We start from the raw sequence: 13,758 nt of genomic DNA on the forward strand, positions 1-13,758 counted from the left end.
TGGATAAGCACACGCACGTGCGATCGATGGGTTCAAGTGACACTAACTCCAATGGGGTTTCGAGACGAGCGAGAGCCATCGTCTCCGACCCACCCTAAGCGAGTTGGGATTCCAAAGTAATGTCCAATCAATGAGTGGCTGGGCTTTTTCATCCAATGAATAGTAGCAGCAAAAGCTGCGATTTCCCATTAGATTCCCATGAAGTATAGGTAAGACAACAGCGTTGACAAGAAACTGAGACAGGCGAAGTACACTGATGGCACATCGTTTCGCATTTTTGAAGTCGAGGAACTTGCAGCTTTCTATCAGACCACCCTGGGCCCTGGTAACTACGATTAAGATACGAAAATGCACAATATACAGCTACCTGCCAATCACCAATGTTTGCGCTGACCGGCCTCATATTTAAAGGCGCTAGCCGAGCGCACATGCGCACAACGAGAGGCGAACGTTGCAAACCGGTTCTCCAACAAGTTATCAAATTAATGTCCCCGTACATGTCCTGGAGGCCGGATACGAGACTATCCTTGAGGTTATCCCAAGGATAATCTGTTTTCCGGGTAAACCAAATACATCCATCGTTTTTAAAACCTGGGGTAGATCCCGAGATGCCTTAACGAAAAGTTTAATAATCCTAAGTTAACTTTACAGAAACTCAATCTACGAAAGTTATGTTGTCTCATCTACCCTCTGCGCCAGCAGCACGGATCCATGGACAGCCCCAGCTGAGGCTCTAGTCTACGTGTTAGTAAATCCATACCGCCGGACAGTGGAACACGACTCCACTCTATCTATCAGGCTACATGAACTAGCTCCCGTAGTACCCCACGGGGTATCAATCTTGCGAATTAGGAAATCGAGACGAGGTGTCATAAATTAAACATCTACAAGGCGGAAAGTTACTGACATAAACGACAGGTTATTTCGATGACGTCGAGACGAATATGTCAAAACTATTTCAGATCTGTAGATTGTGTACCTACTATCTACTTAGGCGCTTCCATCGCGTGATGGAGCTATTCATGTGGTTTAATTTCGCTCTAGATATCTGAATATCCAAGGTCTTATTTCCTGATATTTCCAATTTTTGTGTCTAAAGTTGGCATATGACGTTCAATATAATATTTTAATGCGTGTATATTCATCTGGCTTTTTGGTCCCGAATTCCTATCACTAGAGAGCTAGCTTGGAGCTCGCCCGTTTCCCCATTCGACACTTGTCGGATGCTCTGCCGACTCCATCAATGAAAGTCCAACTAAACCGAGACATCGAGGACGAAATTTTGAAACCAAATTTCCTGTCCACAATGCCGAAAATCAACGTTTCCGATAACCGGTATACAAGAGAGCGAGAGTTTAGTATTGGGACTATTATCTCGGGCGCCAGCGTTCATAAATCCAGTTTCCGGCCTAATTATTTCACGAAAACAATGACCCGTGTTAGCAATGCAGTCGGAAGCTTCAAAGCCGAATGAATGACGAAAATGGCACGGGACTCACGTCGACTGGAGGTCATCAATGGGTCATGGAATTCCGAGAAGCCGTTATCTTTCGCCGTTTTCGTCTCTAGAAGTTCGGATTCATCCGATATCGTTGTACGGTTGGATCTAGTTTACTAGAATATTAGAACCACGCCACCGAAATATCCCTATTGTTGCCCCAAGAGCTTCCTTGGTCGCCAGACCAAATGGATCGAACAATATGGGTTCCAATTGCCTCACTCTCACCTCTATAGCTCTGGTATCTACTGCCCGGCGTTAGTACGAACATTTGAAAACACTGGGGCTAGGGTATCTGCGGTGGGAAACCCGAAGATATCCAGAAATGTAGCGTGAAGGAAGACAGAGCCTAAGTTATCATATGCATTTTTCCCTTTTACTCGTGGTACCATATGCTCTAGCCTTTGGGTCACTATATACCCATGGTTCTATATCCCTTCATGCTTTAACTAATACTACTCTTGATTCCAGAGTGACGACTAATTTGCCACATTCGCACGAAAAACCCCCGCGCAATCAATATGGCAATGCCGATCATCAAAAGGTTAGACACTAAGAGGGATTTACCCATCGTCAAGCCTAGCTACTCATTTATACTCCAGATGTATGAAAATCGAGCACCTACCGTGCTACTGTATTTCGGTAATGTTCGATAACAGCAGGCCTTCTGGCTATGCGAACTAACAAATTCATGATTAGAAAGTTAACTTCACCGGCATCACCAAATGTATAGTTTAGACCCCCATCACAACTAAACTTGAATTAGCTCGGATGGGTGGTGAAAATTCGATTACTGGTGACCTAGATACCGGATTTTCGACGGACACAAGAACATATCAAGGTCTTTTATAGCATTATGTTTAAATTACAGGGATTTCAAAACAGATATATACCATCATACACCATTTCCCTAGGTGGAACATAGATTCTAACAGAAAGGCTCAGGACGACCAAATACAAGAAAAGAAGAAAAGCAGCCTATTACGTTCGATGGTACCCTTTATTTCTTTTTGGACGCTGTCGCTCTATTCATTTAGCCCAGTCCGGGGAAGAATCTCGGGGTTGACAGATAATTGTGATATCATGATGCAGGTTGCCGAGCTAGATATCGATACAGTAAGAGCCATCCCCTATAGAAACGAATATCATATAGAATACCAAACTGAAAGTTTTGAATTCGAACGTCCCTAGCTATAATATTCTACAGATATATAACGCTGGGGCACTCTACCATCAACCCCCCCATTCAAAATTGTTAAGTGGGTTGCGGACGACCCTAAAGCCCTACAGCCACGTAGCAAGGCCACGGATTCTTAATCAAGGCGAGCACCCACGAGTCAGAAAGCGTCTGGGCGGTTGCGAGTTCATATTAATATATTTTGATTCTAGAAGATCTCACGCTAGATTACAATTACAAAGGGTAAGCATGACGGGCTGGTATCTCGGTGGCTATACTTAAAAGTTGCTTACCAAAAATACTAAATTTCAGCCTGGTCATCTCATGTAGTTCTTTTCAACTTTGGATTGCCTGGGCCAGCACTCTCTAAGAAACGATATATACCCGCTACAAAGTCGCACGTGTTTTGCATATCCAAAGATAAATTTGCAATCCACGTAGTCATACGAACTCCTCAGATTTAACGTGTTGAATGTTACAAAATAACCCACGTGGTGCAAACGTATCCGGGAATGTCGATATCAATCGACTGATCAAATTTGATCAAACCTCAGGGTCTATTACCAAATCCATTCGCTTTTCCCCAAATCCCGAGTCAGATCAGTGTACCACACAGTCTGGCATTCCCACGTTGCAATTTGCATGCTATCGCTTCGCAAGTTCCTTATGCCCCTTGTCCGCCCGCATAACTATATCTCCAATTCCGTGGAAACGTTTTTACCTAGTTGAAAACATTCCGTTCAGCGCAACGGTACAGACCCCCCACCCGGCCGGATTCTTCGTGGTAATTATTACTTAAATTAGATCCGGAGGTCGACCGAACAAACATCAGAAGAAAGACGTCCTTGCTCCGTCCTGCTTCTATCATCAGATCTGTCCAGGCCAGGCCTTGTAGAATGTTTGTTGTTCAGGGTGTCACTTGCGAAGAGTTCCTTGGCCCAAAAATAGATTTTCCAATCACAACATGACCTAAGAGACAATTTTTCGTAGCCGTTCTAGACTTTATCCACATCTTCTAAATAGGATAGCTTCGAAGAAAAAAGAATGGAAAAAGGTTAAAAGTTCGCTCACAGCCCTATTCTCACATACGCGCAGAGGAACAGAAATTAATTTCAGGAGTGATCATAGTATTTAGGCCGTTGAAAAGTCCGACCGGGAAATTCTTCTCGATCGAGAATGTCCGTTCAGCCCCAGAAACTTAGTTCATTCCCGTTTTGGCCCAATTGCAACGCTACACCTGAGCTCGCATTCATGCAGTTGCATGCAAGCCATTGGTTCACACTCTCGTTCAGGCCGAAGGCTCGAGAAACTCTGAGGGACGCATTGAGCACCGGGCCTATCGGAAGGGCAGATGAGTATGCACCTGTACAGCTAAGCTTTTTCACCCCAAGAATGCCATTTTGGTCAAGAAATACTACCTTATTTCATGAAAAGGCATTGAGGGGATCATGTCCAACCCTCGTTCGATTCTTCTTGGGCGTCCGTCACACTAGCACTGTAGGCAACACCGAACTTTCAGCCTGGTCGGATGTTACTCCATACCGTCATATGAACAACTGGGAGTGGAAATTAATTACAAAGCTTAAGTGTATTGGAGACCAGCAGAAGTTGTATAAAGAGATAATGGGCCGACCCTTCTACAGACCTCCTTTTTTTTATTTTATTATCATCAGCTTCATTCCAAAGCAAAAGTAATACAATCTAATCCTCTAATCATTCTATTCGCATTCACTCGCTTGAAAAACACTCGCTACTTTCCAACAAAAACAACACACTCGCTCTCAAAATGGTCTACATTAAAGTCACCACTTTCCTTTCCCTCCTCGCTGCCGTTTCTGCCGCCCCAGCTTCTGAGCTCGAGTCCCGTGCTGTTCCAAAGGACACCGCATTCGGTTTCCTCGCTCTTCGTTCCGCCTCCCCAATTCACTACCAAAGCCTCAATGCCTCTGGCGGAAAGATCTGGTTGGGAAAGAAGACCTCAACCTACTGCCCACTCCCCGCGAAGCAATGTCCAAAGGGCAAGGACACCTCCTTCTGGATTAACAACCAGGGTGGTACCGCTGGAATGAATACTGTCGTTCCAGGCGGCCAACAAGTTTACATCGGGCCTACCGGTGAACTGTCCTATACTCAAGCCCACTCGGCTTTCATCCCCACCGGATCCACCCAGACCGGTTTCAAGGTTACCGAACGTAACAATATTGTCTTCCTTGAAAACTGCAACAACAGCTTCCTCGCTTGCCCAGTCAATAAGAAATCTAAGACCAGCGGCCCATGGCAGGTGTTTGTTGACGTTAAGGGAAAGCTCAAGGACAAGGATGTTCCAACTAAGTGCAAGAAGGACTGCTTGGGATTCACCCCCGCTGGTGGCCCAGTAAAGGATGCCGTCTGGCAATACGCTTAAGCGATTTAACTTAAAGTAACTTAGATGGAAGCTGGAGTCTGATATGAAGGGGTCGAATTGGAAGACTGGGGTACAATTTTGATGATGTCACGACGATGGTTTGGCGTATATACGGAGCCCTAGCATATATAGTTGCTGGTAATTAATTTGGTGTTCGGAGCATGAAATATACATGTAATAATTTTATAATCACTTCTTCCAAAAAAAAAAAACTTTTGTTTGCTATGATCTCGTAGTAAGCTTCCTATATATTAGACAACAGTACGATAACTCTCGAGTTGCTGCGAGCTAGAAAGGAAGTGTTAATTGTTGTTGAGTAATAGGCCTCATGACAGTCTTGCCACCATTTGAAAGTCTTTTCATTGTGTCTAGAGCATTCTTGTAGAATGCTTCCATCTAAAAATTTACTTGAATATTGACCTATTCTTCTTTCATCCCACGGCTTGCCTCGATCTTCTCTAACTTGGCAGCCCAAAGCGCCGCACCCACAGTATGAGTAAAAGCGAAGACAATATTAACAATTGGAACCAAGTTCAAAAGCACGCAAGCCAAACCAAATCTATGGATAAAGAAAATTAGTATATATTCAACCTAGCTACGCCTAATGGAAGGAGACAAACCCAACGTATCCGCCCTGGTTCTTCTTGATATAGTCCGCCCTTTCCGTGTTCGAAAATCCCTTGAGTTGAAAATATCTAGCATGATGAGCCGGCCCAACATTGCGAGCTATTCCCGAAGTCAGTTTCTACTATACCAGTGAATTGTAATATATATTCTGGTAAGACCTACCATTCAAGACGAAGAAAATTATAGTTCCAATAACTGGGATGAAGTTCAACGGAAGTAGGACAACGTATCGTATCAAACTCTTCACCAACCCGTCTCCAAAGGGCTTCTGGAGTCGTTTCCCCAGCTTGCTAAGTGGATCAGAACCTCCTGTAGGTTTTATCTCGCGACCGGCAGATACTAAAGCTGTTTGATTTTGTTGAACCAAGACCTATATGCCCGTCAACGGTGTGTTTATTCTTGCCCTTTCAGATGAGATAATTATCATACCGCATCAAAGACCTCGACCGTAGCATCATCCAGCCACCACCGCTTGCTAATAAGCAATATCAACGTCGAACTTTCTGACAAAACCAACATAGCGGCATTAACAAACGCGATAGGTCCATCAACAAAGGTGAGAATGGCTGCTTGTGGAAGATATGTAACGAAAAACATGGAGACTATCACCACGACGGAGAGCAGTATTGTCGGTAGAACCTTGCGCCAAAGCGGACGTTGGAGAGAAGGATATCGAAGGAAGTGGTATATCCCCTAAAAAAAATCGGTGTATACTACTAAGTTCCGACTCTCTACCAGGTCTTATTTTGGGGAAGATGGATTGGAAATATACCTGGATTGGGAACATATACGACCCCGAGTTTGCTGCATCTTTCGAGATACTGATGGCCTGATTCGCTTCTTCCCGCACGAGGGATTTGATTCTATCTGGAGCAGACATTTTTGCAATATGATATGTGGTTTTCTCTGTGATATTTTGGATTGTCGTAAGATCGATGGGAGTGAGCGATATCGATGGAGGTCGCGGTTTTCCCTTTAAATTTGGCTAAAAGAGCAATTCCACTGGAAAATATGCATTTATGATGTCATTTCGCCGACATCGTCTGCCAACGCATTCCTTGCTGTCGAAAAAAGCTAAGAGCCGCATGGTTGAAGTTAACTTAAGTCTCGTGACAGCTATAAGTGATGCTATCCTAAAATCTCGAGTCAAGAGGCAAGGGACAAAGCCTAGATTTACAAGGTCGACACGTCCACCTTGAGAACTATTATGAAGTATCCGATTATGAATTTGAATCGGGGAACAGGAACCTTTTCCGTGCATATATATAGGTTCATGTCTATAAATATAAACGATATACGCCGGCCCTCCCGCCAATATTAACGCCTGACCAGTTATCCAAAGGAAAGGGGGGGGAAACGGGGGGGCAAGGTCAGTTTTGATAACTTAGATCGTCCCAAGTCTCGAAACATGGGTGTACGGTATATGAGCAGTAATGGTATCAGCCAGGACACTGCACAAACGTCACGAGTGGAAGTAGATCATACAAAAGCTGAAGGTAAAAGACAGAGTCTGAGGATACAGTGAAAAATCGAAGATTCAATTCACCAAGTGACCCGAGCGAACCCGATCAAAAGGTTTAGGTTCCATAGGGGAAAAAGCTTAGCCCTTCGAAATCTCAAGGTCCCACTAAACGGTACATGCGGCAGGCAGGATAAAGGCCGCTGGCATGGGGGTCTGGACGCAAGAAAAAGACCAATTGCGCCATCGATATCTTGAAACCTCGGTACGATAAATTGTTAGCTCGGTCGAGATAAACAATGAAGCGTGTTCGGATAAGTCGGCAATCAAAGTACAGGTACGGTACCTGAACATGTGGGAAGTGCAGTGAGTCAGCGAACTAGTTAGTAATATGGCAAAGGAATGTTCAATCTTTCCAATGCAACGTGCCAGACACGCGAAAGCAAGTTCAACCTTGGGAACCACGATGTCGTATGCGTAATAAAGTAGATCACAGCTTCATCACATCCAACAGAGGCAGTTGAAGCTAGAACTAAAACTCTCAAATCGTCGCAGCCAGCCATCCAATATTTCGAATTGGAAATAAATGCTGGAAAATAGCTTCGAATTCGAATAAAGTTCTGTCGGTGCATTAGACCCCAGTGGGAACCAAACGCCTGTCATTGGCCGGGGCAGACCCGTCCCGTTAGCCAAGTGAGCTAGACTCGATCGTTAGCCTCCTTCCAAGCTTTACCGAGGCCAAATCCTGTATGCAAGGTCCGATTCATATTCTGTTCGATATATCCGGATGGATCCATGTTCTGTGATGGAAGAAGTATCGCACCATCCCCAAAAAGCGATAAGGACTGAGTGGAAAGCCCATCCTGATTTGACGCTACTGAATGCTCTTTCAGAGCTCACTGTATCCTGTAAAAGATCGAGGAGCTTCATGGGGAGAAGGCAGTCTCTCCTATTGAACTGGCTTTGGAGGGGCCTGACCTGGTATAAAGTATACACTAAGTACCTAATACCTGCTCTGGCCACCACGATGCATGAACGATTATGATTAGCCCCGACAGCCCTGCCGATAACCGTATACGAACACACGAAAAAAGATACGAACCGATCTAGTAGAATATAAATACTGCCCGAAAAGACATAAGCTTTTCGAGCGAGGAAGAACCTTGTCAACAAACCGTATTCTATCGGAGAGTCGGCGCATCGGCTGGTGCAGGCTAAAGCTCTGATAAGTTTGTTCTTCCATGATTTAATAGTGCAAGGACAAGTTCGCTCCATGTTTCCACCTTCTCTATTCTCCTTTTTATTCATTTTTTTTTTATTGCGAAAATAAAATAAACCTAGTCTCGTTTCCCCCGTGTCTGCTACGTATAATATTCCTTCCTTTCCCCTTCGACTTCCCGCGAAACTAGCTTCGGAGTTGCTTTGATTTTCAGAATCGAATAGACGTCTGAGAATTAATCCGAAGTTCAGCCTCGGCCCAGGCCAAAAAGTTTAGTGCGCCGTTACGCGAAACGAACGAACAGACAACGTTAACGGGCAGCTTTTGCTCGCCCAAACTTCGTTCAGCGTGGCTTTCCCACAACCTCGAAGGCCAAACAGCAGTCAGGCCGGAAACACCAATGACTCGCCATCAGCACCGATATCAACATCTGGCATCGTCGCCGATGAGAAACGACGTTCTTCCTCGGATATTGATGCAATTGCCATTGAGAAGCAAATCGAGGCTGAACCTCTGGATTCCAAACTCGCGATAGAGAAAACTAGGTCGACTGTAGAGTCAACCGCTGTAGAACCTCAAGATGAGAAGGATCTCAGGAAACCGAAGCCCTGGTACAGGCGGGACCCATTTAAATCGAAGGTACCCCCTCCGGTACCAGAAGTCAGGGTGGTCTCTCCGGAAAGAGACGCGAGTTTTTTCTCGAGACTCTTCTTCTGGTGGATTAATGACCTTATGATAGTAAGTAATGGACTTGATCAGACAGCCTTTTAATTTTATGGGCACCTGCTGACCAAATACGCGGTATAGACTGGGTACAATCGTCCTTTGGAACTGAACGATATTCCACTTCTAGCACCAGAACATCGAGTTGAAGCATCAGTTGCTAAAATCATGGAGCAATTCAAAAAGAGAGCTGCTCGTGGGGATAAATACCCTCTTTTCATGTCTCTGAACCACGTCTTCCGTCATCTATATTGGACTGCTGGTCTATGTCGACTAGTAGCCGACCTTTTGTTGATCTTAACTCCCCAGATGCTCCGTTACCTTATCACATTCGTCCAAAACTCATACTTTAGACGCCCCGAACCTCTCGGCAAGGGTGTCGGTTTAGCAATTGGACTGGTACTCATGCAATGGACCGCCAGTGTCTGCATAAACCAATTCTTTTACAGAGGCATGTTAACCGGCGGAATGTCTAGAGCATGCCTAATCAGCATGATATACGAGAAAAGTACTACTATATCTGCTCGCGCAAAGGCGGTTGGTAGGCTTGCCGACGCCGACGACTCAAGAGAATTGTCCGCCAAAGAAAAGGCAATGTTGGAAAAGGAAGAGAAGAAAAGACTGAAGAGAGCTAAAGGAGGCGCGAATTTAGACGCCGTAACCGGATACCCGAATGGAAAAATAGTTAATCTTATGGGCACGGATACATGGCGTGTCGACCAGGCGAGTTCCTGGAGCCATATGGTGTGGACCTCGCCTATCCAGATATTTGTTTGTATAGCTCTTCTTGTCGTCAATGTTGGGGTTTCCGCCCTAGCCGGCCTGGGCCTACTCTTTGTCCTCGTTCCCTTCATCGCGTGGGCTATTTCCACCCTCGCTAAGAGGAGAAAAGCAATGAACCATATCACGGACAAGCGGGTCAGTCTTACGCAGGAAATCCTTCAAGGTGTTAGATTTGTCAAGCTGTTCGGTTGGGAAGAGAGTTTCTTGAAGGAATTGGGAACCCTACGACATCGGGAGGTCCGGGCTATCCAGTTCCTGTTGGCTATCAGAAGTGCGGTTAATGCTGTGTCTATGGTGAGTCTACCGACCTTCACATATCAGGTTACATGACAATTGACGGAACGCTTCGGTGCTGATATATCATTTAGTCTCTTCCGGTCTTTGCATCCATCCTTGCATTCGTCACTTATTCACTGCTCGAACCTGGTCTCGACCCTGCCAAAATTTTTGCATCAGTCACTCTTTTCAATACCCTTCGTCTTCCACTAAATTTTTTACCTATTACTATCGCAGAATCAATTGATGCCTTCCTCTCTTTGAAGAGGATACAGACATATCTTCTCCAAGAAGATGAACCAGAAAAGCGAACCATAAATCCCGACCAAAAGGAAGCTTTCATTCTCAAAGACGCTTCTTTTACATGGGAAACCACGGCTCCAACAAAAAAGGACGAGCGTGGTAAAGATGGAAAGAAGGCGAAAAAAGAGAAATTAAAAGGAAAATCAGAAAGACCTGTTCTTCAACCCGGTGGGCCCTTGTCTGGAGAAAAGGAGCTTCAACCCTTTTCAATCCAGAACATTACCCTTGATATCTCGAAGCGCGAACTCCTTGCCATCGTTGGGACCGTCGGTTCTGGAAAATCCTCCCTCTTGGCGGCCCTCGCAGGTGACATGCGAAAGACAAGCGGAACAATAACCCAAGGAGCCAGCATGGCATACTGCCCTCAATCGGCATGGATTCAAAATACCAGCGTAAGGGAAAACATCCTCTTCGGCCGTCCGTTCGACCCAGTTTGGTATGAAAAAGTTATTGGGGCATGCGCCTTAAAACCAGATTTTGAACTATTCCCGAACGGAGATATGACAGAGATCGGAGAGCGTGGTATCACTATCAGTGGTGGTCAAAAGCAGCGAATGAATATTGCTCGAGCGATATACCATAATTCGAATATCATCCTTCTTGATGATCCCCTCAGTGCGGTTGATGCCCACGTCGGACGTCATATGTTCAACGAGGCAATCGGTGGTTTACTGAAAGACAAATGCTGCGTACTTGTGACCCATCAGCTGCACGTTCTCAACCGATGCGACAGAATCGTCCTGATGGTAGACGGCAAGATCAGCGCTGTCGGGACTTTTGACGACCTGATGGCTACGAATGAAGAATTTAAGCAGATGCTTTCAATGACAGCCGCCGAAGAAGCCCCAGAGAAGAAAACCGAGGACAATGAAGAAACAGACCCATCCGAAGAAAAGAAGAAGAAGTCTAGAAACAAAGGGAAGGCACAGGGCCTCATGCAACAGGAAGAGAGGGCTTCAAGCAATGTAGGTTGGGGGGTTTACTATGCGTATATCAAAGCTAGCGGAACATTCCTTGTGGCACCCATTATCATCATCTTCCTCTTCCTATCTCAGGTAGCTAATATTATCGGCACTATATGGCTTTCGTGGTGGACGAGTGGTAGATACCCTCTGTCAAATGGTTCCTATGTAAGCTATTCGCTCCATTATGTATAGGGTTGGCTAATTCTCTAACGACCTTTCCAGATTGCAGGATATGTTGGCCTTGGTGTCGCACAAGCACTATTCATGTTCATTTTCTCCTTAGCACTCACCATTGCTGGTACCGAAGCTAGTAAGAATCTCATGAAGAGGGCCATGAGAAGAGTATTGCGAGCTCCAATGTGCGTAACAATATCCAAGTGTTTAACCTGTGATCTAATTCGTACTCAATTGCAGGTCATTCTTCGACACCACACCTCTCGGACGTATTGTCAATCGATTCTCAAAGGATGTCGACGTCATGGATAACTACCTCACAGATGCCATGAGGATGTACCTCTTCACCCTTGCGGCCACGTCTTGTACCTTTATCATGATAATTGTATATTTCCATTGGGCATGTATTATCTCCAATGGCCTCTAATAGCTATATCAACCCCGCTAACATTTCACCTATCACAATAGTTCGCTATTGCTCTCGTCCCGCTCGGCGTATTCTTCATCTGGGCCGCTAGTTTCTACCGCGCTTCAGCTCGAGAAGTCAAACGTCACGAGGCAGTTCTCCGATCTGACGTCTTCGCCAGATTCGGCGAAGCTCTGAATGGGACGGCCACAATTAGAGCCTACGGTTTGCAATCACAGTTCAAAACCGCAGTGAACGAAGCTATAGACCAAATGAACACTGCTTATTTCACGACCTTCGCGAATCAACGATGGCTAGGCACGAGAATTGATATTGTTTCCACCGGTCTTGTTCTTACAACAGTCATCCTAGTGGTAGTAACAAGATTCAGTACCAACCCCTCAACTTCGGGTCTCGTGCTCAGTTATATCCTCGCAGTCTACGGATTGATCCAATTTATGGTCAGACAGCTGGCAGAAGTCGAAAATGCCATGAACTCCACAGAAAGAATCTACTACTATGGTACCCAACTACCAGAGGAATCACCCCTCCGAACATCAATCACACCAGCACCAACTTGGCCGGAAAAAGGCGAAATCGTTTTCGACAACGTAAAAATGCGGTACCGCGAGGGACTACCACTTGCCCTGCATGGCTTTAACCTTCATGTTCAAGGCGGGGAAAGAATCGGCGTAGTGGGTAGGACTGGTGCCGGCAAATCCAGTATAATGAGCACTTTATTCCGTCTCGTCGAACTCGCTGAGGGTACCATCACTGTAGACGGTGTAGATATCAGCAAGATCGGTTTACAAGATCTTAGAAGCAAATTAAGCATTATTCCACAAGACCCTACACTCTTTCAAGGAACTGTTCGGAGCAATCTGGACCCATTCGAAGAGCACACGGATCTCGAACTTTGGGATGCTCTGAGACAAAGTTATCTGGTGCTTCCCGAGGACCAGCAGCTAGGGGCATCGACAAGTGCCTCTTCAACCGACCAACTAAGTGCACTCCCCGAAATCAGCGGGAACGATACCCCACCCGCCGACGGCCAAATCAAACAACAGCAAAAGAAGAAAGAAAGAATCACCCTCGACACTCCTGTAATCGAGGAAGGTCTAAACTTCTCCCTCGGTCAACGACAGCTAATGGCACTAGCAAGGGCGCTCGTCCGCGGCAGCCGGATCATCATCTGCGACGAAGCCACGAGCAGCGTAGATGAGGAAACGGACAGAAAGATTCAGAAGACAATGGCGGAAGGGTTTGGTTCTAGCACGGTTCTGTGTATTGCGCATAGACTCCGGACTATCATCACGTACGACCGAGTTGTTGTGCTAGATAAAGGAAGAATTGTAGAGGTTGATACGCCGCTGAAATTATGGGAGAGTGGAGGGGTCTTTCGAGGAATGTGTGATAAGTCTAAGATCCGGAGAGAAGACTTCGATGGGAGTTATTAATTAATATAGCTTATCTTTAAGTAACTAACGAATATCTTACATACCATGCAATTTAATACCAGTGAAGTTTTGACTTTGGTAAAAGAGACGTCTAGATATCTACTTAATACCTCGAGGATATCGATGTAGCCGTGCGTAGAGCCAACCATACACACTGAATCGATACCCCTTCCTCAACACCACATCAATCAACATCTCTACAACATCCTCCATCGATATCCCACGAATAATCCATACTTCATCATTAGCTAGCACCTCTAAGCCCTTCCCTAACTTCCTAGGAAGCT

At 45.5% G+C, this 13,758-nt stretch overlaps 3 protein-coding genes across 3 annotated transcripts; 2 read left to right on the plus strand and 1 right to left on the minus strand.

Moving 5' to 3' along the window:
* Window positions 1–4,461: 4,461 nt before the first annotated feature.
* AOL_s00076g13 (uncharacterized protein) lies at window positions 4,462–5,079 on the plus strand (the record flags this gene model as incomplete). The annotated part of the gene is made up of 1 exon (XM_011122567.1): window positions 4,462–5,079. One exon carries the CDS (start codon window positions 4,462–4,464, stop codon window positions 5,077–5,079), a length of 618 nt encoding a protein of 205 aa, XP_011120869.1.
* Window positions 5,080–5,499: 420 nt separating this feature from the next.
* AOL_s00076g14 (uncharacterized protein) lies at window positions 5,500–6,586 on the minus strand (the record flags this gene model as incomplete). Its single annotated transcript, XM_011122568.1, has 5 exons — window positions 5,500–5,638; window positions 5,700–5,805; window positions 5,869–6,076; window positions 6,136–6,399; window positions 6,479–6,586. 5 exons carry the CDS (start codon window positions 6,584–6,586, stop codon window positions 5,500–5,502), a joined length of 825 nt encoding a protein of 274 aa, XP_011120870.1.
* A 528-nt stretch (window positions 6,587–7,114) lies between these two features.
* AOL_s00076g15 (uncharacterized protein) lies at window positions 7,115–13,471 on the plus strand (the record flags this gene model as incomplete). Its single annotated transcript, XM_011122569.1, has 7 exons — window positions 7,115–7,202; window positions 8,689–9,122; window positions 9,192–10,184; window positions 10,259–11,599; window positions 11,657–11,793; window positions 11,849–11,993; window positions 12,077–13,471. The coding sequence occupies 7 exons, from the start codon at window positions 7,115–7,117 to the stop codon at window positions 13,469–13,471; spliced, it is 4,533 nt and encodes a 1,510-aa protein (XP_011120871.1).
* Window positions 13,472–13,758: the final 287 nt, after the last annotated feature.

This window comes from Orbilia oligospora (assembly GCF_000225545.1).
Source record: "Orbilia oligospora ATCC 24927 unplaced genomic scaffold scaffold00076, whole genome shotgun sequence".
Classification (NCBI taxonomy): Eukaryota; Fungi; Ascomycota; class Orbiliomycetes; order Orbiliales; family Orbiliaceae; genus Orbilia; species Orbilia oligospora.